This window comes from Eleginops maclovinus, chromosome 20 (genome assembly GCF_036324505.1).
Source record: "Eleginops maclovinus isolate JMC-PN-2008 ecotype Puerto Natales chromosome 20, JC_Emac_rtc_rv5, whole genome shotgun sequence".
Classification (NCBI taxonomy): Eukaryota; Metazoa; Chordata; class Actinopteri; order Perciformes; family Eleginopidae; genus Eleginops; species Eleginops maclovinus.
Genome location: NC_086368.1, coordinates 7493928 through 7520015, shown reverse-complemented (window position 1 = coordinate 7520015; position 26088 = coordinate 7493928). Strand labels below are relative to the sequence as shown.

General features: G+C 39.8%; 3 protein-coding genes across 4 annotated transcripts in view; all 3 read left to right on the top strand.

Moving 5' to 3' along the window:
• pnp4a (purine nucleoside phosphorylase 4a) overlaps positions 1–4261 on the top strand; it is a 9067-nt gene extending 4806 nt beyond the window's left edge. The window contains exons 5-7 of the mRNA XM_063911500.1: positions 1085–1275; positions 2733–2812; positions 4046–4261. Of these exons, the coding sequence (XP_063767570.1) occupies positions 1085–1275; positions 2733–2812; positions 4046–4189 (415 nt within the window). The 3' untranslated portion in view covers positions 4190–4261. The remainder of the gene's footprint in view (positions 1–1084; positions 1276–2732; positions 2813–4045) is intronic.
• A 1154-nt stretch (positions 4262–5415) lies between these two features.
• Positions 5416–8968, top strand: LOC134883373 (zinc finger translocation-associated protein-like). The gene is made up of 4 exons (XM_063911704.1): positions 5416–5524; positions 7522–7778; positions 8310–8366; positions 8841–8968. The coding sequence occupies exons 1-4, from the start codon at positions 5427–5429 to the stop codon at positions 8966–8968; spliced, it is 540 nt and encodes a 179-aa protein (XP_063767774.1). The 5' UTR covers positions 5416–5426.
• A 3509-nt stretch (positions 8969–12477) lies between these two features.
• rem1 (RAS (RAD and GEM)-like GTP-binding 1) lies at positions 12478–18610 on the top strand. 2 transcript variants are annotated; one of them, XM_063911538.1, is made up of 5 exons: positions 12478–12586; positions 14395–14804; positions 16873–16952; positions 17191–17398; positions 17683–18610. In XM_063911538.1, the coding sequence occupies exons 2-5, from the start codon at positions 14429–14431 to the stop codon at positions 17958–17960; spliced, it is 942 nt and encodes a 313-aa protein (XP_063767608.1). In that variant the 5' UTR covers positions 12478–12586; positions 14395–14428; the 3' UTR covers positions 17961–18610. The 2 variants fall into 2 exon arrangements, with proteins under 2 accessions (XP_063767608.1, XP_063767607.1); XM_063911537.1 differs by having other exon boundaries at positions 16870–16952; positions 17683–18608.
• Positions 18611–26088: the final 7478 nt, after the last annotated feature.

Below are 26088 nucleotides of genomic sequence, written 5' to 3'. Positions count from 1 at the left end.
TTCTCCCATTCCTCCTCTGGATCATCCAGATGGTCATTGGCAAACTTCAGACGGGCCAGGACATGCGCTGGCTTGAGCAGGGGGACCTTGCGTGCGCTGCATGATTTTTAATCCATGACGACGTAGTGTGTTACTAATGGTTTTCTTTGAGACTGTGGTCCAAGCTCTCTTCAGGTCATTGACCAGGTCCTGCCGTGTAGTTCTGGGCTGATCCCTCACCTTCCTCATGATCATTGATGCCCCACGAGGTGAGATCTTGCATGGAGCCCCAGACCGAGGGAGAGTGACCGTCATCTTGAACTTCTTCCATTTTCTAATAATTGTGCCAACAGTTGTTGCCTTCTCACCAAGCTGCTTGCCTATTGTCCTTTAGCCCATCCCAGCCTTGTGCAGGTCTACAATTTTATCCCTGATGGCCTTACACAGCTCTCTGGTCTTGGCCATTGTGGAGAGGTTGGAGTCTGTTTGATTGAGTGTGTGGACAGGTCTCTTTTATACAGGTAACAAGTTCAAACAGGTGCAGTTAATACAAGTAATGAGTGGAGAACAGGAGGGCTTCTTAAAGAAACACTAACAGGTCTGTGAGAGCCGGAATTCTTACTGGTTGGTAGGTGATCAAATACTTATGTCATGCAATAAAATGCAAATTAATTATTTAAAAATCATACAATGTGATTTTCTGGATTTTTGTTTTACATTCAGTCTCTCACAGTTGAAGTGTACCTATGATAAAAAATACAGACCTCTGCATGTTTTGTAAGTGGGAAAACCTGCAAAATCAGCAGTGTATCAAATACTTGTTCACTGTATATCCAGTTTAAAGCGACCGCATTATTCCAAGTAAACTTAACATTTTATTATTTAAAAAGTATGAAGACCTATGGGCACAGATTAATATATCTTATTTTTATTTTCAATGTGACCTTAAATGGGCTTTATAAAAAATGAACTATTGTCAATCCGGCCCTTTTATTGTTTCATATTGTCATGTTGCTTGTGTTAACTTAGCTGTCTTAGTAGCAACATGTTGCTGCTTTGTTGTTGAGGGTTTCATTTCAGTTGTTTATCGTTTTGTTGTTTTCAGGTTCGGACCCCGCTTTCCAGCGATGTCTGGTTGCTATGACAAAGGTCTGCGCAGCTCAGCGATGGAGATCGGGAAGCAGCTGGGCGTGTTTGACCTCATGCAGGAGGGTGTGTATGCCATGGTGGGGGGGCCCAACTTTGAATCCATCGCTGAGGCCCGGCTGCTGCACCAACTGGGGGTGGATGCTGTCGGTAAGATGTCATTAACACTCAAACCCCGATAATTCATCTTTTCTCAAAGCCTTTCAGGGAAATCAAGTCATTCGGGTTCATCCTCTGAGGAGCAGGAAGTCCTCTCTGAATTTATAACTCCAAGATTTATATTGGTGTTGGCATTAAACTCAGGTTTACTACTAAAATTAGTTAAAAATATTCTATATCTTTAACGTTGTACTTTACAGGAGGGGTGGAGAAGGTACTCGCATCCTTTACGGAAGTCAGGACTAGTGCCAAACAAAAAATACAGAAAAAGTCAGGCTTTGCATGGGTCTTGAAACAAAAGTGCTCAATGCAGAACATTTAAGAAAATCCAAATATTGAAGATAAATTCAAAATAAGAAGAAAAAAAGCAGCCAATCCTCACGTTAGCAATCCAAAATTGTAATGTTAACAAATACTCAGGACATGTTCAGTTCTTGAGAAAATGCAATTTGTTACATTACTGGCAGGGACAACACGTCTGGTAATAAAATAGTAAAAAAAAAAAAAAAACATTTGATGTTGATATTTTACTACAGTGAAACAAAATGCAAAAACTGTGACACAGTGAAACTGAAGCTTAATGGGCTCAGGAGAAGTTGCTTACCATGCCCAGTTAGTAATCCAGAGGGTCGTAATTAATCTAAGAAATCTCAGAACACAAAATCTTTAGAGCATAATCCTTGTTACGTCTGGGGCACAATACAACGATAAAACCCAAATGCACGACTCGACACACAAAGAGTTTCCAAAAAAAGGTTTTTTACTAGAGGTAATATCCCATAGTCACAAAAGTCTAAACACAACGCACACTAGCGCGGCGAAAACCCCAAACGATCTGGCACCGGGCACAGAGACAAACACAGCTTACATATACACGGTGAACACAGGTGTAAACAATAAGGGCGGGGCAGTTAATCAGGTCAAGGGGAGGGACAACCAAGGAGGGGAAATCAAGCTACCGAGACACAACAATCCTCTTTATCTAGTGGGATTTTACTTTCAGGGTGAGCTCACATGGAATACTTCTTTGATACTGGTTTTGTGTTTTTGTTTTGTTTTTTATTCCAGCAGAAAATATGTGAACAAATATGACTGAATCGCCTAATTTGATACCTAGTAAAGATTACTTTTTTTTGTGACAATGACGTATCAGCAAGGTTACATAAGATTTTTTCCTTCTTTTTGTCTTTTTTAAACACAAAAAACACCCCCCTCCCACCCTCCCACCCACCCCAACTGGACCCAAACAACAATAATAATGACAACCATTAAAAAAAAAAGGTTTTAATAACAGGTATCTATAGATAACTACTCCTAAATAAAGTTCTAGTAAAGATTACTGATGAACAAACTGCATTAGATATACAATACACTGTTATAACCGGCTTAGGTATTCAATTGGTTTTGTATGAGAATTTCTTAAACTGGTGTCGTTTTTGTGTGTTCAGGTATGAGTACAGCTCCTGAGGTCATCGTGGCGACTCACTGCGGTCTGAGGGTGTTCGGCCTCTCTCTGATCACCAACAAGGTAAAAACACGTCATCAATATGTCAAAGTATTCATGGATTGTGACTGATAACATATCAAAGCTGCAGAACACAATATGACCAATGAACGTGGTTACTAAGATGACTTAGGTTTACATATTTGTTTATTTACTGACTAAGTTTGTTTATTTGATCAATGGATTATGTGTGTTGGGGGGATGGTAGGTAAGTAGGTAGGTAGGTAGGTAGGTAGGTAGGTAGGTAGGTAGGTAGGTAGGTAGGTAGGTAGGTAGGTAGGTAGGTAGGTAGGTAGGTAGGTAGGTAGGTAGGTAGGTAGGTAGGTAGGTAGGTAGGTAGGTAGGTAGGTAGGTAGGTAGGTAGGTAGGTAGGTAGGTAGGTAGGTAGGTTGGTAGGTTGGTAGGTAGGTAGGTTGGTAGGTTGGTAGGTTGGTAGGTAGGTAGGTAGGTAGGTAGGTAGGTAGGTAGGTAGGTAGGTAGGTAGGTAGGTAGGTAGGTAGGTAGGTAGGTTGGTAGGTTGGTAGGTAGGTAGGTAGGTAGGTAGGTAGGTAGGTAGGTAGGTAGGTAGGTAGGTAGGTTGGTTGGTTGGTTGGTTGGTAGGTAGGTAGGTAGGTAGGTAGGTAGGTAGGTAGGTAGGTAGGTAGGTAGGTAGGTAGGTAGGTAGGTAGGTAGGTAGGTAGGTAGGTAGGTAGGTAGGTAGGTAGGTAGGTAGGTAGGTTGGTAGGTTGGTAGGTTGGTTGGTTGGTTTTAGCAAAAAAAATGTAAACCCAGAATTTAATATTAAATGTTGGTTGTATTAGAAACTATGCCTAACACAAAATCATTTATTATGCAAATTAAGAGAAGAGAAGAGGTACTTTATTGATCCCACACTGGGAAATGTTTACGTTGCAGTAACATAAAACAAGGCATTGCACATAATTAGAAATCAAAAGAGTAGAAATAAACAATTCTAAAAATAGAAACATCTCAATAGAAATAAACCAGCATTAGAAAAAAACACAAGAACAAATTATATAGAAACAATTATATATACGTTTTAGTGCAATTACTTTAATAATTGGTATATTTCATTTCATTTCATTTTTATTTGTTCCGCTCATGATGGTGCACAACATAAGAAAAAAAAAGAAAAGAAAATCAATTCACATCCAAAAACATATATTAGATACATTCATAAGATAAAGATTGACTCTACACTAACCCTAACCCTTGACCTTGATTCATTGATTTATTGATGGATGGATTGTTTGTCAGGTTGTGAAGAGTTACGAGGACTCTGAGAGTGTGAACCATGAGGGCGTGCTGGAGGTGGGCCGGCTGCGCTCTCAGACTGTTCAGCAGCTGGTGACTGAGCTGGTCAGCAGAATGGAGATCAACAACAACAACAATGCTGTTTGAACACACACACACACACACACACACACACACACACACACACACACACACACACACACACACACACACACACACACACACACACACACACACACACACACACACTGTGTATATATCTGATTGGTATATAAACAAAAGTAATTGAGCTTTTTCCTATTTTACCAACTTGTTATTTTTTACTTTTGGTGTAATAATAACCTTATTTATATCAAGATAGAACTCAATAATAGCTATCTTTCGGGGTACGTTTGTGTGTAAGTATTCATGTATGATATTGTATGTTAATCCTATAGATTAATATAACAATGACCAATGTGTCTGATGGTGCTCTAATATAAAAACACAAAGATTTTTCTAAAGAATTTCCTTTTGTACATTTTATTTTGTAAAAACAGACTTCTTGATCCATGTTAATCTGAATAAAATGTGCTGACAAACCTCCTACTTCCTGTTTCCTGCGTTTATTAATCAACCAATCAGCGCCAGGGAGTGGATGTTGCAGTTCCGCTGATATCCACTAGAGGCTGCAGCAATTACACTCTGACTGTATTGAAGTGAATGGAAATGACCCCCAATTTCTGTCAACAAATACAAAGACTTTCAGGGATACAAGACTATTAGTGAGACATAGAAATACACAAAGGAAACATTTTGAAATCCTTCAAATGTATGTTTTTGTTCACATTTGTACCCAAGTTCCCATGTTCCAATGATTCATCAGTTGGTCAGTTCATATTCAGGAACTTTATTGATCATTGGGAGGGATATTTGGTTTATTTATGTCATGTCAAATACTAACAGAATTTGAATTTACTGGCAGTTTTATGAAAAATTATGATGAGACAGAAAAAGTTGCTGCAATGTTTTCGGGGTTGTGGAGTAAAAGACTATCTAAATGATGATCAGTTTTGAGCAGTTTATACCTTACTCTGATTGGTTGGGGAAATTCAAAGAAAAACAGAATGTTTTCTTTTGATTTTCTCAGCGTCAACAAGCTGATTTCGAACAAGAGGAGAGGCAGGTTTGATAAACCCACATATCAATACATGTTTGAAGAAGAGTATTTCCTCTTTTGAGAAAGATTATAGCCAATAAATTGACTTTTAACAGAGTTATGTTTCTCAACAGCTTCTTCTAAAAGAAGAATAAACTTTTAACTTGAGTGTTAATTTACTTTTGTCTCCCTAAACAGGTGTGTAGTGTCGAAATCTGTCTATGTTTTTCAGATATCAATGTGTCGATGACCTCTGAACTCTTTTTCGTGTCAGTGGTGGTTCTGCAGCTGGTTCTTCTGGTTCTTCTGATTCTTTGCTGGATCCTCAGACACAGCAGAAGCAGGTAAGAACAGCCCCTGTGTAGAGACTGCTCAAATCTGCTTTAAAATGCTGCATCAACAATGGGATTAATAACATTTGGCTGACTGTAGATTTTATAGCAGTCTGTTTAGTTTAATTCAATCAGGTGTGTTTTCTCACTTTTTTATGAAATGTGAACACAAAAATTTAACTTGGGCATGTGGACCAAAACAACCTCACTTAGACCCTTCAGAAGAATTGAGCTCGGTGAGATCATGAACAACCTTGCTATACTTTGTTTGTGGTCATCGGACCTCAACCTGACACAAATACAAGGTTACTGTGCAAATTAGGGCCTCCTGAGGCCAGATCCCCTTACATATTGGGATGCTTTGAAGCCAATGTTTGTGGTGGCCTAACCGTGAAGTGACAACTTCTGCCAGGGTTTGGGGAAATAGGACCCAAGTGCAGCAACAAAGGGAGGTGGGTATGGGTACAAACGAAAGGCGAGCTTTATTCCAAAAGCTGTTTTGCAAAAATACGAAGTTAGGAAAAATCCAGGACATGAAAAACACTTGACTTGAACACATGAAGACGATAAATCCAGGGAATGAAAAACACTTGACTTGAACACATGAAGACGATAGGGAAATCCAAGACATGAAAAAGGCTTGACTTGATACATGAAAGACGACAACGAACTGACAGAGAACACAAGGGAAAGCAGGACTAAATACAAAGACACTAATCACGACACAAGCCACAGCTGGGGAGGGGAGGCAGAAACACGAGGGCAACAGGTGACAACAATCAGGGGCGGGGCAGACGCTGACAATGGCGGGAAAACACACAAAGACAGAAAGTAACAGGGCCTGCAATGAGAAACAAGGTAAGTACAAAATAAAACAGGAAATGGAAAACGAGACACAACATGAAACACAGGGGCTTGACTAGACATGACATGACGTGAATACATGAACACCTCACTTGGTATGACATAAATAGTAGATTAAACATGAAATGACAGACATAATAAATAAACATAACTAACAGATTTGACGAGACATAACAACTTCAGGTCATGGGGTCTTAACCTTCCTGTTGTCCTTGGGTCGGATAGACCCGTTTCTAAATGTTTTGATGACACATTTAGGGGGTTATTTCATGAAATGTCCTAAAAAATAACATCGAATAGAATAGAATAGAATTACTTTATTGATCCCAATTTGGGAAATTTTTATGTTGTAGTTATGGTTCCATACTATGTTTTTTTGAAAAATGAATGATTACTAAATGCATTGAATTCTGGGAGTTGTATTTGAATCTATGGCCAAGTTAAATTGGTATCAAAAATGTTTACAAAACAGAATCCTAACAAAGCGTTAACAAATACCAGTCTGTGATTATCCATCAGGATACGTTCTTCTGATCTTGACAACTTTAAATTGCTTCCTTTTTTAACCCAAAATTCAGGGTAAATAGGTTGGCTTAAAAGGTATAACACAGATTTGGATTATGAGTTATTCTATAGGATTTAAAAATATTAAATTCAGGAGGACAAAAGTTACAGTTGACTGGAAGACAACACAATGGTTAAAATCATTTCCCCCACAGACATACATTGGAAAAGAAACATCTGAAAAGATGTTGTTTGATAAATCAACTTCCTTATGTGAAAAAATGATAAGCATTATTTTAATCAGTACGAAGATTGAGATTTTTGAGGGTAAGAATTTGTCTTTTCAGATCTGGTCCAATGGGATGTTTTTCGGCCTATAGGTAGATGAAATAGGCTTTTTGAAATAATGGCATAATGTTGCGAAACCAATGCTTGCTGGTAGTAAGACCATAAATAAATCACCTGCTGTATGAAACAATCTTACCCTTAACCCAGCAGAGGGGAAATGCAACACGTTAACATCTTTTCTATTCCTTTGGACCAGAACAAAGTAACTTTGAGTACCAAAGGGCCCTAAAACAACACTAGAGTGTCTCTCAGCTCTGCAGCTCTGAATGTGTGTTGTGGTTCCGGTTCCCCAGAAACCTCACTGAGCTAAGGGTCTCAGCAGGGCGACCCACTCGTGTTCTGACCATCAGAACCGAACCAGACCACGCTCGCCAGCTGCTGGACCGCCTGCTGGACCGAGTCTTCCTCCAGGTAGAACCAGGACCAGAGGCAGGAGAGGAACTTAGAGGAGAACTAGCAGCAGGAACTGGAGAGGATATTGAAGCACAACTTGAATCAGATTCCGGATCAGATACAGAGGTTTCTACCTCAGCTCCTCTTTCCAGCAGAGGTATTGTTTGAAAAAACCTTCTCTTAAGTAGACTGTAAATATAACCATACATCACAAAAGACTATAAAATTGCAGGAAAAACAGTCAACTTGTCTTTTAAAAATACAAGCCCAGTTCTGCAGCTAATAGTTGCAGAACTATATTGGGTAACATTATGGACCAATAAATTAAAACATACCTTTATTTGCTTATTATTTTTATGTTAAAGAGGCCCTATTACGCTTTTTGGGTTTTGTGATTCCTGTAGTGTGTCTTATTGGGTTTTGTGCATGTACATGGTTTGCAAAGGCTTAATTCCCAAAGTTCCTTCCTGAGGGAGTTTCTCTCCCACACTTGCCTTAACTTTATATTTTTAATGAGTCATTTCCTCATTGATTTAATGTTGTTCAGTCAGAAGCAGCCACTGCTGGCACTGAGATGAATTACAGATGATACTGAGAGTGAACTCTGATAAACTGTACTAATCTGAATTATTCGGTGTTATGTAACCTTGACTGAAGCTTGATATTGATTTGTTTCTCTCCTGCACAGGGAAAACTCTTCATGACAAACTGTGGAAATGGGTCACTGTGGCAATTCCTTCTGCAGGTGAGAAGTACTTTCAAAAGTCTGAATCAGAATCAGAATACCTTTAATCATCCCATTTTTACAGCAGAAAGAGCCAAAGACAGTTTAATATTACACCCAAGATACAAAATATATATATATATATATATATATATATATATATACAAGAATCGCACAATTTACAAACTACACAAAACAGACCTCAGAAACCATTCTGAGTATAGCAGCCAGATATTTATTGCACAGTTATTTACATGTTTTATGTCAAAAGTCTGTATGAAAGAAAAGTGGCTTTTATATTCATATAACTCAAAAATACCCTTCAGAAATAATATATACAGTAAAGTATTATAATAGGTAATGAATGTAGTTGTTTCTTCATTTGATTTGAATGGTTTTTAATCTTTTTGTTAAAATTGCCCTAATTTCTGTCACAAAAATATTATATATTATAAAACAATATAATTAATTTTGCATTGATGTCTTTCATTACAGCACCTCCTCCTCCTTCTCCTCCTACTTCTCCTCTTCCTCCTCCTCCTCCCCCTCCTCCCCCATGCAGTGAGGATCAGACTGAGGACCTAGACCTCCAGTGGTTAGATGCATCCCAGGGCACTTCCTGAAGTGAGGATCATCATGATGAGTCACAATTGTAGAGAGAAATAAAGTAACCATGGGAAATAGGAATTCATTATAGCATGATAGCGGTTAACTATAACTTTAATGACAATTCAAAAGATTTAACTGTCCAGTCAAACCCAGCATGTTTATAGAACACTGGATATTAAATGTTTCACAAACATTACACGTTTAAACTGCATAGAGAAGGGCTTTGTGGGTGGTCAGTTTAGAGGAGACACGGCTTTGTGGGCGGTCTTTTTCAAATGGCAGTATAACCAGCCAACAACTAAACTCTACATCCAGAGAAATTAAAACGTTTACAACAAGTGTGCATCAGAAACATGTCAGTATTATCAGTGGCCTGCAGGGGGAGTGATGGAGCTGCAGGTAAAGCTGGAAACGGCTGGTTGGGCTTGATGATCAGTGATTGGCTAAAGTAAACTCTATATTTGGCTGAATGGATTGGATGAGGTGCTGGCAGGAAACTCTTCCTCTTAACATTTAAACTTTTAAACTGAGGGGGTGGATAAAACCTAAACATCTGTGATGTGTTGAGTTTCAGTAAGAGAGGCTCATGCTGACACAGAGGAAGTGATCTGTGTTTCTCTGTAATCAAATTTTCCATGTAGCTCTTGCCAGAAAAAAAGGGGAAGACAAAAGTATGGAAAATTAAGAGTGACATTCCGCAAAATATTAACATTTATATAGTCATAGTATCTCATGGCTTTATGAATCAAAATTCAGAGATACTTAGTCATTATGTTGTATCATGATTTAGAGAGTGTATGAGGGGATGGATTATGAAGTACAATGGTCTCAATCTGCAGCAATCTTAGCAGCAGATACTGAGATATACTTAAAGATATTTTTTGTCACTAGTATGGCTCCTAAAACATACAATGGTCGTAATCATTGGACCCTCCTGGACCAATGATTTTTCAAACAATGCACTTCCGGTTTTTAACAGAGGCTTTCTGCTCTGATGTAATCTGATTTAGTTTATCAGACTTGACAAAGCTCCAGAAAAAGAAAACATTCGGTTCAGGGGTCAGAATATGCATGATCAATAAAATGACATTTGTGTGTAGTAGATAGTGGTATGCACCTTTGATATTTCAAGATAAAAAGTTGCCTACAGCTTCTAATGTGTGTTTAAAACAGTAAATATATTATGCTTAACTTGTGTAAAACGTTAAGTTCCAATACAATCCGATTTTTTCTACTTCGTCGAAAAAAGAGTAACTGCAGTTGTTCACATTTAAACCCTCAGCTTCATATGGATTTTAGATTTGGGATGTTTGCTATAAGGTATTCACAGTGAGTAAAAAGTGTTTCACGGTGTCTTCTACTGCTGAATTTATAGAAACAAATGCCTGTCAAAATATGTTATGAGCTAATGTATATGGAGGCTGAAGGTAAGTGACAGTGGAGCCCTGGGCCTTGTTGATTAGGCCAGTAGCAGAGGGGAAGAAACTGTTCAGGTGGCGACTGGTTTTGGTCCTGATGGAGCGCAGCCTCCTGCCAGAGGGGAGCAGGGTAAATACTTTGTGTTCGGGGTGGGTCCTGGAGGAGTGCAGGTCCTGGAGAGATGGCAGCTTGTAGCAGATCACCCTCTCTGCAGAGCGGATGATGCACTGCAGCCTGCCCGTATCTTTGGCTGTAGCTGAAGCGTATCAGATGGTTATGGAGGAGATGAGGAAGGAGGAGATGATGGCGGTGTAAAAGTTCACCGTGTTTGGCAGGTTGAATTTCTTCAGCTGCTGCAGGAAGAATATCAACTGCTGTACTTTTTTGGTGAGGGAGCTGATGATCCACTCCCACTTGAGGTCCTCTGCGATGATGGTGCCCAGGAAGCCAAAGGACTCCACAGCAGTGACTGGGGAGTTACACAGATGCGGGGCGGATGGTGGTGCGTACTTCCGGAAGTCCACAACCATCTCACTGTCTTTAGAGCGTAGAGCTCCAGGTTGTTGTCCCTGCACCAATTCACAAGATGGTCGGTCTCCCACCTGTAGGCAGACATGTCCCCACCAGAGATGAGTCCGATGAGGGTAGTGGCGTCCGCAAACTTCAGGAGCTTTAAGTACTGGTGACTGGAGGTGCAGCTGTTGGTGTACAGGGAGAAGAGCAGAGGGGAAAGAACGCAGCCTTGAAGAGGAACCAGTGCTGAGAGTGAAATGTGTTTCCGCAGCCTCACATGCTGCTTCCTGTCGGAAAGGAAGTCTGTGATCCACCTGCAGGTGGAGTCGGGCAGGTGCAGCTGGGAGGGTTTGTCCTGCAGCAGAGCCGAGATGATGGTATTGAACACAGAGCTAAAATCCACAAACAGGATCCTGGCGTAGGTTCCTGCTGTGTCCAGGTGTTAAAGGATAAAGTGGAGGGCCATATTGACAGTATTGTCTACTGACCTGTTGGCTCTGTAGGCAAACTGCAGGGGGTCCAGGAGGGGGTCTGTTATGGTTCTGATGTGTGAAAGGACAAGCTTTAGTGAGCTTTAGTGTGCAGTCCGGCCGGCTGATATGCTTCAGTTCTTCTCGTAACTCCTCATAGAAGGAGCCATATACACCACAGGACACTAGAGTTATTAAATCGTGTAAGATTTTGGGCCATTGTTGTAAGTCTTCCTGCCAGTCACTAACAGGGGATAGATGTGATACTGTAAAACCATCAGATCATTGCAGTAAATTGTCCCAAATAAAATTCATTGTTTACAGTGCTGCCAGTGCTAAACCGGATGAACTAGGACATGAACGTTTAAACTGCAAGTGGGAAAGGAGGTGGGGCTATACATACGTTTAATATGTTGGATAGTAATCCCGCTAGTTAGTTAATTGGCTGCTAGTTAGCTAGCCGTTTCTCTGCCAGCTAGTTTGTAAACTTTCTTTTTTTCATGAGCAAAATATACTCTTTCTTAAAAAAGATCATCAAATATCTCTTTACTTTAAATCTTATTACTGTAACTTCCATGTTCCACCTGAATATTTAAAGCTTTCACTCAGCCTGTCGTGTTTTTATTCTGTTTTTTATGCTGGTCACATTAAAACAAAAGACCTTCATGAAAAGTTATCATGACCGTTTCATTTGTAAATCAGTTTGAAAGGTCTCATGAAGCATAACTGTGTCTTTTGGGTCAAAGGAAGTGACCACATTTTCCCCTAAAGCAACTCAACCCTCCACACTGAAACTGATAAAACAACACACACACACACACACACACACACACACACACACATACACACACACACACACACACACACACACACACACACACACACACACACACACACACACACACAAATTCCCCCCTCAGTTATCTGTTTCTCCTCTGCTGTCGCTCTGACACACACACACACACACACACACACACACACACACACACACACACACACACACACACACACACACACACACACACACACACACACACACACACACACACACACGGGAGGGGGTAGATAACTCTGTGATTCCACTGCTGAATTTTTAACGCTGTTGTGGAACTTTTTTTTTTCCATGCGGGTTACTGTGGCACCAGGGTACTGTTACAGGACAGAGACAGAGACAGTTCAGTTCTGTTGTTTCTCGAGGCTGTACGGACACAGGACTTCATGGGGAGTACGGTAAGTTACTCTATCCAACTATTGCATGTTACTTGCTGCTGATGTCTCTATCTATATTATATACAATTAAAACATTTTTTGTAATAGTTTCTCAGGTGTCTTTTATTTAAAGAAAACATGAGTGAAATGTTTTCACACGTGTTTTATTGTATCTCAGGAAAGGTAAAATCTCCAAATGCAAATTTACATTACATCAGCACTAGTTGTAAGATATTTTAAATGCCGAAAATATAAATCAAATTTAATGTCACATGGTACATACAGGCACTTTTTGGGACATTTTATCATGTGATGAAGTTCACACGATAAACATGGTTATGTTTAATTCATTTCAAATATAAAGTGGAATCTGGATATGTGGAAACCTAAATTTCTTGTGGTTTCTGTTTGATATCACTTCTCACAATACATCTGATTTATTTCAATAACTCTTTTCTACTTGTAGTCATGTAAATGCACAACATTTTACTGTGGATGACAAGAGCTCAGACCTCTGACCTTCTGACTGTCTGGTGCTAAAAAAGTAGATAAATAAATAAAAAAATTGTTGTTATTGTAAATACTGCAGATGAACCGTAACTTTGCAGGATAAGTTACCGTAAAAATGCTACTTCCACAGAGCGAAGTTGTGACCTGGTATAATTCCCCCTAACTATCACTGTGTGTACTTGGCGCCTTTAAACACTTGAATTATTTATTGTAGGAGGTTTGTTTGTGTGTCTCTGCTCTCTTATGCATACTAGAGGGTCCATGGGGTTTCTGGTAACCAGGATTCAAATCATGTTTAGTCTAATCCGTTTTTTTAAACTTTATTATTCATGCTGACTATAAGAGACCTACAGTTGACTGTTTTATTTATTGAAGAAGAAAGTAATGTACGCAATAATGCGCTTAAATCAAACGGTACACTTGAAGACATATTACAAAGCATGATCAGTGTCATCATCAATGTAAAGGTGTGTAATCTGTCACAGGAAATGTGCATCTAATGTAAATATCAGAAACAAGTCTGCAGTTACTCTTCTATTATCTCGCTTATCTTTCTGGAATTTTCCATTACTTCTTTTCATAACGAATCACTTGTCCCATCAGAAAGTATCTTAACTTTCATTTACAACTGTCTCATATGGTGCCCTGTTTTCACTATGTTATAAAAACTAAGCTACGTTTAGAATTAAACATAGCTGGAGCAACAGCATGTCAGAAACCCCTTCATACACTACCTAGTAAACAAATAGTTTTCTTTTTTTCCAGGCGAAATCCAGTATTTGTTTATTAACCAGACAAAATGTATAAGTAAAGGTGTAGTGTACACATCACCCAAGGCCACACACCCTTATCAGGACATTATAACAAGAATCAAGTTACATTTTTGTGAAGTGGAAATCAAGCAAGTTGTCATCGCGATGCAGATAAAAAAAAATATATATATATTGGGCTGTCCTATTGAGAATTGAGCAATTAGCAAAAATAGTTTTTCTTGAAGTTCTCTCTACAGTAAAGTCACATTTTGATCATCAGCAAAGCACTTAATAATTACATTTAGACTGCCTCTGTAACCAGGCCTGACAAAGTGTACTGACTGACACACAATTCACCATCACTGTAGAAAGTTGTACTGGATGGAAAAAGAGATCTTTGTTTTGTCTTAGAAAATAACTGTAAAACTACAAAAATAGTGTCAAGTTTCATCTTCAGAAGGACTAGGATTATGCCAAAGTAACACTGTTACACGGTTGTTCAAAAGAACTTTAAAAAAAAGACGTTACCAGACTTTCTGTTCTGAATGCTCTCATCTCCTCCCTCAGGCCCATCCTATCCTGATGCCTTTACCGTAGAAACATGACCCTGAACACTCAGAGAGGGAAGGAGCCCCTGCGGCGGCGAGGCAGCTCGCCAATCCCCCCCGCCTACTTCTACAAGCACCCGTCCTGGACTCAGGACCGTCAGGACCCCCGACTTCCCAGGAGCAACCCCCAAGAACCAGAACAGCCCCGCCCCCAGCGCAGCCACCTTCCCCTTGGACAGTCTGCGTCCTACCACCCTGGAGACAAGTCCCTGCACTATCGAGCCCAATGGAGCTCGGACTCAGACGAAGACTCGCAGAGTGACTCAGACTGTGTTTACAGAGTTGTCTTGCTAGGCGACCAAGGTGTCGGAAAGACCAGCCTGGCAGTAATCTTTGCCGGGATCAACGAGAAGGAGGAACAAACTGGAGGTGGGATGTTACCTTTGGTTGTGAGATTCGTTCTGCTTTTGATCCCTTGTATATAAAGCCTAAGGTACATCATTAACATTCCACCGTAAAACCACTAAAATAGTTTATACTAGAGCTAAGCCGTTAATCTAATGTCTGGTAGATGTTGGCTATTGTAGATCATAAATGTGTCAGTTAACCAATAAGATTATCAACCTCTATCAAGACTTAGCACTGATTTTGTTGGCAGTCTTTGGTTTCCGGTCAACAACTTAAAAAAAAAGTTTGGTTCTTTGCTGCAGGATAACTTTGCAGGTGACAACCCTGATAGGATCATTTGAAAGAAGGTTTGCGGAACTACGTTTCTTGCCATGAGCTAGATAGGAAGATCAAGAGGACTTTCGCTACCTTCATTGGTTGGGTTGGTTAGGTAAGAATTTCATAGGAAGGCATCGTGGCAGGTAGGGTAATCATGTTTTTGCCATTATTATGCACAGTTATTAGACTTGTGCTTCTCTATGCTGCAGAGCGCTCTTTTTGCAATTGGTCTCTGATTTGGAATAATGCTAGACAAATGGACTTTTGGTCCATTGGGACATTTTTAGGGCTATTGGGCCTTTGGGCCAATGGGCAGCAGACGACATGCCTACCTGGAGAAGAAGTCACTGGTTGGACACCATTATGCCATTTCGTGATAGGACAGGAGTGGTGTATGCAAGTGTGGTTTGTTTACAAAAAAAACATTTTACACTGTCTTTGAGTCAGATCAACATTGCATTTGTATAAAAAAACTAAAGCAAAAGATGAAAGGATTTTTTTCTCATTCTCATTTGTATGAATGATCTCTTAATCATATTTTAAAATGTAATGCAATGCTGCATGACTTCAAAGCAGTTCAGTTATCTTTTAACAATGTACATTTTTGGTTTACCTGGCAAAAAAGGGAGTGAATAACCACAAAAACTAAATAAACAACACCAAATGGATATGCACCCAGAATTTAACAATTGGTGCATATTTGGTTGTAGCTTTCATACTTTGACTCATTCCTCAGCAGCTCAGTTTCTGACTTGTTGTAACATCCCAACCTTCACTGACCTGACATCATTGATCCATCCTCTGTCACGTGTCGATTGGCCTGAAGCCATGATTGATGGATTGATCAAGTGACAGTCAGACATGGTGTGAGGGGGAAGGGCCTGTCTGCTGTTTTCAGGTTTACTGAACCCAATGATTTAGCTTCTGCTTTAATTGTACAGCCCTTGATGCTATTGTTTACAAGTTGTGAATGGTGTTGTAGTAACCAGGTTTTTCTTCGTCTCTTTATATGCAACAGGCAGGTTTGATTTGTTGTTGGTCCCCCATGTTGTTTTACGGTCATAGCCAAAGCTTGTGCCGTGGCTTTAAAGACAAAGATGTTGGGGAGTCAGTCCACCATTTTCGTCCCACCTGAAATATATTTAAGGTTTAAAAGCAACACTTTTAAGCTTAAAATAAAAGCTTCAAAATAATTATTTTGCATTATTGACTTGTTCTATGGATAATGTTGTCGCTGTCTTTCCGACTCTGGGCCCTGTAGCAGATGGAAAAGCAGAATAATATATTTGCACAGATGTACTCACAAAACCGAGAATCGGCCAGCTTGTGTGAGGCGGACTCTGTGTTCAGATCAATGATGCTCGGTACTCAAACGTCAACGTTTCCCTGACGTCAGAGGTTCAATGTTAGGGACAATTTACCCTTGTTTTTGATGCTACTGTTTACATGCAATTAAAAGAAAACATCTATAGGAATATAAATGGAGCACAATAATGCAGAGTTAGCATAAAGGATCCTTGAAACCTTTTAATTATTAAGCCTCAGTGTGTGTTTAGTGCTGATAGTCAACTGTTAGCATTCTATCGTACCAAAATGTAAGATGGACGCTGTAAACATCCTACTTTCAAACATGTACTAACATGCTAACATTAGCATGTTAACCTAACAACACTAACATGCTGTTGTTAGCACATAGCAAGTGTTAGAATTTTGTCTACATTTCAGCCACACACAGATTCTAAGTCTTATTTTTTGTTTTTTGTTACAGAAGACTCATACGAGCGGAAACTGACAGTAGATGCAGAGGAAACAACCCTTATCGTCATGGATACCTGGGAGAATGACAAACTGGTACTGTGTGTGTGTGTGTGTGTGTGTGTGTGTGTGTGTGTGTGTGTGTGTGTGTGTGTGTGTGTGTGTGTGTGTGTGTGTGTGTGTGTGTGTGTGTGTGTGTGTGTGTGTGTGTGTGTGTGTGTGTTATTTTTATTTAAATAAGCAAGGAGGCTGTGTGATAAATGTAAAAACAACTGTTCTAAGAATCACAATGATATTCCCAAATGTTTCTTTCCCATGTCTCTCTTCCTGTCAGGAGGGGGAGGAAGACTGCTTGCAAAATGCCAGTCTGAAGGTCGGGAGTGCGTACGTCATTGTCTACTCCGTCACCGACCGCTGCAGTTTCGAAGCCGCCTCTGAGCTACGGATCACTCTGCGACGCACCCGCCAGGCCGAAAACATTCCCATCATCCTTGTGGGCAACAAGAGCGACCTGGTCCGGTCCAGAGAAGTCTCTGTGGAAGGTTGGTGTCAAAGGTCACGGGGTTCATATGTAAGGGATAATGGGCAAAGTGCTGGCCATTTTTGAATAAATAAACCCCAATAAGGAAAGAGGAATAGTTGAGAAACAGTTTCAGTAGTCAAAGAGAAAAAGCAAACCACAGTGTATCGTCCAAAACTGATCAATAAGAATTGAGTATTCAACTTAGCCTTGTTATAATGCAAAGTATACCACACAAATTCATAATGGTTGACTGATGGTATTCTGATAATTCATCTCCCTTCCTATTTGTGCTTTGTTTCCCAGAAGGCCGAGCGTGTGCAGTGGTGTTTGACTGCAAGTTCATCGAGACGTCAGCGTCTCTGCAGCACAATGTGATCGAGCTGTTCGAGGGCGTGATCCGACAGATCCGCCTCCGTCGGGGCGGCAGCAACGCCATTCAGCGCCAAACCTCCATCTACAAGCGCAAGGAGAGCATTACCCAGAAGGCTCGCCGCTTCCTGGACCGACTGGCGGCACGCAACAACCAGCGCATGGCGGTCAAAGTGCGCTCCAAGAGCTGCCATGACCTGGCCGTCCTCTGAAGACTAGAAGAGAGAGGTCGGACATTCTTTGACTCTCTTATGTTCTCTGATTGTGATATCTTGGACGATGGCGTTGATTTTCCCGTTTGGTCAGCAAGTTGATGATGAAAATCAAAGTCAACAGACAGTCGCTTGGAACAAATACAGTTTGAACTTTTGGTCTCCACATTTTTGGAACTTTTTCTCCAGATGATCTGAAAAAAACAAACTTTCAAGGATCACCACTGTTGCATTGTATGAGAGAGAGTGTGTGTGTGTGTGTGTGTGTGTGTGTGTGTGTGTGTGTGTGTGTGTGTGTGTGTGTGTGTGTGTGTGTGTGTGTGTGTGTGTGTGTGTGTGTGTGTGTGTGTGTGTGTGTGTGTGTGTGTGTTAAGGATGTCCATTCGTTTCCACTGTGCTTTCCTCCTGAGGTTTCTACTGTTTTCAGTTCAACACTGTGCAAAATAAAGTCTTAAAGGAACAGTTCTCTCAAAATCATGTTTGACCACCAACATGACATGACATGTTTTTTAAATTATTTCCAAGTGATCACTCAGGTTAAAGTTTGCCATTGACTTCGATTGGTTAACCAACTAAACACAACCACTGAAGTGGTGAATGGACTGTACTTCTATAGTGTTTTATTAAGTCTTTACGACTCCTCAATCGCTTACATGTCATTCACCCATTCACAACTCATTCATACAGAGCAGTGCCACTTGCTCAGGGAAGCTAACATTCATCCACCGTTGGCCATGCCATTTGGAGCAACTCAGGGCTAATTATCTTGCCCACTAGGACATGTAGACTGCATGGGCTGGGATCAATGCCATAACGTTTTGGTTGAAGGATGACTGCACTCTCTCATAGCCACAGATATTTCACAGATTTCTTATGTGGTCTTAAGTTAAAAGTAAACCTTCAGAGGCCGATCAGATTCAGCTTGGACTTGGACGGTTTTCTTTTGATGTTATTTGCACATGTGGAAGTGAGGCTGTAGTAAAAAAGATACTGTGGGACAAATATTTTAGAGGCTCATGTCTTTTTTTTTGCGTGTTCCAAAAACACAAGCAGATGTGTAAGGAATAAACTCCTCAGTAATTATCTGCTCAAATCTAAGCTGCTAATGTTAATATCTAACTCCAGCTAACAACTAGCTACAACTCCATACAGTACCACTTAGTGTTACTTTGAATGCTAAGAGTTAGTTTATCTTTAGGTAACTATTTTGTTTACTTATATGCCATATAACAAAAAGCTCTGCGCGGACGAGAGGCAAGAATGTGTTTCAGGCAAATGATTCACTTTCTTTATTTAATATAATTGGACTTATTCGTTATGTATTACCATTGTCACATTGTCATGTGTAATGATTCCATTCTCTTGTGATTTTAGTTTTCATTTGTAATCTCCTCTCTGCAGGAGCTGCAGGGATGTTTACTGTTGCTGTGGTGCCGCCTGGTCCGTTAGCCACAGTTGAAGAAGAGGCAGTTTGAGCGTTCATCCTTAAGTCAAGTTTGCATGCTGACACCTCTGTGGGGTTGACAGAAACCAGGTCGGTTGTTTGGTTAACGGATGGGATGGTGTTTTATAACGGGACTTTCCTGCCCTGAGTTTGGCCTCTCAGGCTGCATACAGCCCTTTTCTGTTATAAGCACTAATATAAGACTGTTTAAGTCTGGAAGTTAAATTTGATGTAGTTGAAATATAGTGCTGTAATTAGGGACAATGCTACTTTAAGGTTAATGCTAACATGGTGATTTTTAGCATCGTCAAATGTTTAGCATGTTCACGGTATACTATTTAATTGTGAACATGGCAATAGCATGTTAGACACACATGAGGCTGATGGGAATAGCATTAGATTTGCAGGTATTTACAACCCAAGTAAATGGAAAATAAGAAAAAGAAAAATAGATTTATTTAAAAGTTATTTTTCCTCTGCCAAGGGATGGTTTGTTCAGTTTAGTTGGTTTTCAATCAGGATAACTGAAAAACTACTGCCATCATTTTCATGAAACTTAAGGAAAGTGTCTAGCATGGGCAAACGAAGAACCCCAACCATGTTGGAGCTTTTGGACTGTATCATGTGGGCGATATCCTACACATGAATTTTCCCCTTTGCGAAACACCTTGACCGGGGCTCTAACTGCTAGTTTCTCATCATTTTGATAGGGACAAGCATGTTTTTATCTTATGACAATATTTCACTCAAAACCACACATGTAAATCTGTTTGGGGAGCTACAAGAAAAGTCACGACATCAAATCATTTTTGCAATTTCTTCAAGAGTGAATCTAAGCCGCTGTGAAATGACAACAAACTGGTTTAGCAGCAGTGTATGTAAAAACAACATCAGGCGGTCAACTTGTCCCAGTTTTTCTGATCAAATATCCTATTTGCTTATTGATTGTGCATTTTGGTGACACAAACACACACACACACACGCACACACACACACACACACACACACACACACACACACACACACACACACACACACACACACACACACACACACACACACACACACACACACACACACACACACGCACATACAGATCCTGGGGTTGTAAAGGGACAGTAGATGGAGAAGGGGAGAGTTTAACATTGATTTGATGAGGGTAATGGAAAAAATGCATGACTCTGTTCAACCCCGGATGACACACACACACCACACACACACAGTGATGTATAAACATCCTCTCAGCGGAGGAGGACCACAGGCTCAGCTGTGAGTTCAGCTCCCTCCTGAATCCCTTATGAATAGAAACATCAGAAAATCCTCAGCAGTGTTTCTCCTTTAAGGTGTGAAAGTTGTGGAGAGTATTTCATGAAAATGGTTTTAATGATAGTTAACACTACAAAACTGATGCTCTTCTTCCATTTTTTTTATATTCCAGCAGTGAAGAAAAAACACATGCATTTGCCAGCAAATTCTTGTTGAAAGCCGTTTTCACTTAAGCTTCTGGCTAATGTCATTAATTTGCTTAGAGCTGACAGGGATTAGCATTTTAGTCTAAGATAAATGTAAATTGTTTACTAGTCATTTCATTTGGTCTGGCCTTTTACAGCTGCTCAAGTGGGTGCAAAAGTGACTCTTTAATGGGCAGACAAAAAGATATACAATATATATATATATATATATATAATATATATTAACACTAATACAGTTTATTATAATGATTAAAACCGTTTCATTAATGTCTGGTTTTATTCGTTGATAACCATCTAAATTCTAAAATTTGTAACACAGTGGAAGTTAATTTCGCATTAAGTTCTAATTACTTAGTGTGACTACAAAGTAAGCAGCCCTTTTTTAGTATCTTAGTCTTTGCTATCACTCCATCATTTATTTATTTATTCATACCTACTGCCTACTTAACTGCACAATATTATTCTAATAATTAAAAACGTTTACATATTATTACTGCTTTTATTAACACTTTAATTCATATTTGAATGTATAATATTCTTGAATTTAATACATTGAATCATAGCAATTGCCATTTTCAGCAACATTGTTATTTGCACAGTTTAAATATATATAAAACCTACTGTTAAGAAGAAGAAGAAGAAGAAGAAGAAGAAGAAGAAGAAGAAGAAGAAGAAGAAGAAGAAGAAGAAGAAGAAGAAGAAGAAGAAGAAGAACATATATTATTTGTTGTTGTATATTATAATATAATGAACATACTTATTTATAATTTAAAATGTTCTCTTTTTACACTTTTTGTTATGAAATCCAATAACCTTAGCTAAGAACCAACCGGAGTTGTATCATAGGTTGCACATTAATTTCCCCCACAAAACATAAAACAATCCTTCCTCATGGAGACATTAAAAAGATTGTTGATTACAGTAATTGTTGAGCTATAAAATAAATGTAAAAAGGGAGTGAGAAAAACTATTCGTAGCCTGTCTGTGTTTCCAGACACCGCCACTGACCTGAACATTATTCTACAGAACATTTCAAACATTTCAGCCCTTTTGAGGTGCGTTTGATTTACAGAGACAGAGCAGAGAACACAGAAATCAAACACCCCCCTGTGTTTATTTAACGTGCAGTTTCCTCTCTGTCGGTCTCCGGTTCAGTGTAAAAACCTAAGTACTGTAACTCTGACTCTTTCTTCATGCACTTACACACTCTGACGCTGCCAAAAGAGCAGGAATGTAAACTGAGGACTTTCTGCCAAATGTGTGTATGTGTTAGTGTGTGAGACTCTGTCTCCCCCTGCTGGCTGGATGGCTTTTAAAAAGAAAAACAGTAAAAAGAAATCTTCAGAAACCGTAATGGCAACTCATACTTTAATATGTGTTATTCTCTACACGGGGGCCTACGGAGGCCTGTGCCTCTGTAGACATGTCCCTGGCCACCCTGTGCCATCCCCGAGCTGACCAAATGTATTATGATTTACGCGAGCACCAAAAGCGGAACTAATGCGACGCAACGTTCTACACGGGTAAATTAGAACCGGTGCACCCAAACACTAGCCTGCCAGGTGTGCTCGATGAATGAGAGCACAGAAACTACGTACTCTTGGAGAGAGGAGCTATGATTTCTCCTGTTGCAAGAGTGGAACATAAACAAAACTATTTAATCGCTAAAGTGACTTGTTCTTGCAACTAACCGTGTTACTGTTGTTCCTCACACTGATAATGAAATCAAGTTTGTAAATGTCTGGTCTCGATATTATTAGAAACTTAATCATATTTAAGCAAACTCATCGAAGCAAAAGCGAATATCCAAATGTCAGAATTCTTGCTAGGTTTGCACAATGTTGTGATGTTAACCACGTTACTTCATCCGTCTTGGCTGTTGCCTTGCAATAATAAATACATTTGAGTAAAGTGATCAACAGTAGGCTGTGGAGGGATGGTTAGGCAACCAAATGTAATGCATGCCCCTACGTTTTTTCTTCTTCTAATAGTTATCATGAAACGAGGAAGGGACATAGCATCCTTTCTGCCCCAGTGAACAAAAAAGTGAAAGAAACAAATCAAGGTATTGAGAGAGCTGAGGAGCAGGAAGAGGGAGAGCCAGAGGAGTCGGTGGAGGTTGGAGAGAGGGCATGTGATGAAAGTGAGGGCTCTGACACAGAAAGGGAAATTCCAGAAGGTGAGGAGGATGAAGAAGAGGGTGAGGAGGAAGAAAACATACAGGGACAGAGTGAGGAACAGCCAGAGGGACAGCAAGTGGGTCCATGTGGATCAAGTACTGCACCATCAGGTCAGTGATGAAGAAGGTTCTTACTATTTGCAAAGCAGTGCCATTACATTTCATTGTAGGCCTACTGTGTGTCCCTAAAATGGTGTTTTCTGCTGTAAATTGTTTTTTGTGTCAATATGACTAACGTTTCTATTTTTACAGTTTTTCTCCATTGGGTTGGCTCATTTCTTGAAACAGAAATTACATTCCCAAAACTCTAAGATAATTTGGCAAAACAGTGTTACAGTTCAGCACAACACCATAGCTCACTTGCAAAAGCTCATATCTCTCCCAAAACTGTTCACTCATGCTTCAAAACTAAATTCCTTTCCCTTATAAATAGTCAGTGCCCCCAAAATGCATTGTCCCTTTGGCATTGTGTAAGCACTGCAAGTCAAAACGTTTAGATGTTTTGTCACTATGGCAGAGGACTATTGAAATATCCCTCATGTCCACCTCTCAGTTTTAGCCCAGTCCTTCATTGATAATGGTTACTCTACTCGTTTTTTTGTCTAGCTAACAGAATATAATTGTATATAAAACTGAAGAAAAAAAAGGATATTACGGTAAGAGTAGCCTCCGATGTTTGACATCACACATTGCATTCATACTGCCAAGGAAATTGTAACCATTCACATTCACACACATAAAGTAACTTCCATACATCAGAGTAGAAATAAAATGTATACAGCATAATATTCTGTAATATAAACACATAAACAAAAAACAAGGAAAATTATATGTAGCCTACAGTGCTGTAAATACAGCTGGAGTTTCACATGAATGTCAGTTACTGTAATCAATTTATCAAATGTTCCAAGAGATTCATATATGGTATTCATGGTATTATGTTCTTGACTAAATTTGACAATTGAACAGCCTGTTGTGCATGTGATAACTTATACAATGAAATGATGCTAACATCGTTTGGAGAGAACAACCATTACACCGAGAATCAACAATCAGTTTAGATCAACAAGATCTATTCACTTGGAAATTGTGCTAAATGTAGGCTAGCTGAGCTTGCTGTAGGCTACCTGTACTTAATCATTTGCAAAGATGTACTAAGACATTGAGACATTTGCAATTTGATGAAATGAATGAGAAATTCAATTCTGTTGTGAACAATTGCCAAGTGGTTTGGAGGTTTGTCCATGTTGTTTTGAGAATGTAATTTCAGTTTCAAGAAATGAGCCAAACCAATGGAGAAAAACTGTAATGTAAATACTTGGCCTACATTTTGAAATACATGCAGATATACATGCATAAGTAAATAAGTGTTATAGTTGTGCCCTATGTTTACTGTAGCCTACATCTTTCTACATATATCAGCAAGTCCAAGAATGATGTACCAGTACAGCCCAAACAACAAATGCCCCAGACACTGTTTTTGTTTCAACACCTGGTTTTAGAAACTGGAAAAAAGCAACTATGAGCGATGCAGGGTTTTCAGTACATGCAAAGTCTGATCGACACAAGTGTGCAATGATAACATGGAGGGATTATCAAACAGCTGTTAAAACTGATGCAACACTAGCAGATCTCCTTGACAAAGAACACACTAAAAAAGAACAAGAAAATCGGCATACATTAAAACAGTTGGGGAAGTGATGTTACTTACAGCTACACAAAACATAGCACAAAGAGGGCATGATAAATCTGAAGAGTCCCAAAACAAAGGACACTTTAGGGAGATTCTTATCATAATGCAAAGTACACAAGCAAGATCATCCAGAATGAGGTTTTGGGTTGTTTGGCAGAAATGGTTCGGTCTGAAATCATAGAAGAAGTGAAGAACAGTGAGGTTTTTAGCATCATGGCAGATAAAACAACGGATATTTAAAAAAAGGAACACATTTCTTTCACACTCAGGTACTATTACAATGGGGCCATTAATGAGTTTTCTCCATTTTGAATCTGCAGAGAGGTTAGATGCAGCAGGGCTTACTGGAAAAATAGTGCACTTACTGGAGCGTTATGGCCTGAACTACAAAAATAACCTTGTGGGCCAAGCATACGATGGCGCTGCCGTTATGAGCGGTAAGCATTCAGGGGTTCAGGCAAGGATCAGAGAGCAGGCTAAATTTGCCTTCTACATCCATTGTAGTGCACAGTGTCTCAATTTAGTGTTAGTTGATGCAGTCAAAAGTGTCCCAGAAACAGAGGAGTTTTTCTTGTACAGAGTCTTTATATCTTTACCTCTGGCTCATTTGTGCACCCAAAATGTCTGTCTCTCCAAAGAGAAATGTATGGCAGAACAAGAGCGCTGCAACGTTTAAGTGACACACGTTGGGCATGCCGATTTCTAGCCCTATGTAATATTATGGACACTCTACCTGCCTTTAAACGACTACTGCAAGAGATTGCTCAAGAAAGGTCATGGTGAAAAAACTGTTGAGGCGTGAGGTCTTCTGGCTCAAATTGACCTAGAATCTGTTGTGCATCTTGTTACCCTGTGTAAGTTCTTCGGGGAGACAAAGTTAATGTCTGACATGTTACAGTCACAAACTGTTGATCTGTCAAGAGCTGTTGACTTGGTAAATGATTTAGTCCAGACATTGAAAGACCACAGGCAGGAGTCTTTCTTTGATATGTTGTGGGATGAAGCATTGAATATTTGTGAGCAGTGTGATTCTGCAACAACGTCAGTGGCGACACGTCAGAAAAGGCTGCGCTCTAGGCTCAGTGGCTACTGCACACTGGGCACTGTTGGTGAGAGGGAGGTAGAATGTGACAATGATATGTTTCTCACGTCATTTTTCTATCCTGTAATTGACAGCATGCTCAGTGAGTTGAACAGACGTTTCTCCAATACCAACTGTGAGCTCATGAGAAGCATACGGTCTCTCAGCCCCCAGAGTGATGCCTTTTTAAAGGAGAGCAATGTTTTTTCATGTGGCCGTTTGTATAATGCAGACATTGATGATTTAGGGCATGAGCTCC

Coding starts and splice junctions, on each gene's coding strand:
- LOC134883373 (XM_063911704.1), top strand. CDS start 5,427: ATGACCTCTGAACTCTTTTTCGTGTCAGTGGTGGTTCTGCAGCTGGTT. Junction 5,525..7,521: donor CTCAGACACAGCAGAAGCAG/GTAAGAACAGCC, acceptor CCGGTTCCCCAG/AAACCTCACTGAGCTAAGGG. Junction 7,779..8,309: donor AGCTCCTCTTTCCAGCAGAG/GTATTGTTTGAA, acceptor TCTCCTGCACAG/GGAAAACTCTTCATGACAAA.
- rem1 (XM_063911537.1), top strand. CDS start 14,429: ATGACCCTGAACACTCAGAGAGGGAAGGAGCCCCTGCGGCGGCGAGGC. Junction 16,953..17,190: donor CCTGGGAGAATGACAAACTG/GTACTGTGTGTG, acceptor TCTTCCTGTCAG/GAGGGGGAGGAAGACTGCTT. Junction 17,399..17,682: donor CAGAGAAGTCTCTGTGGAAG/GTTGGTGTCAAA, acceptor TTTGTTTCCCAG/AAGGCCGAGCGTGTGCAGTG.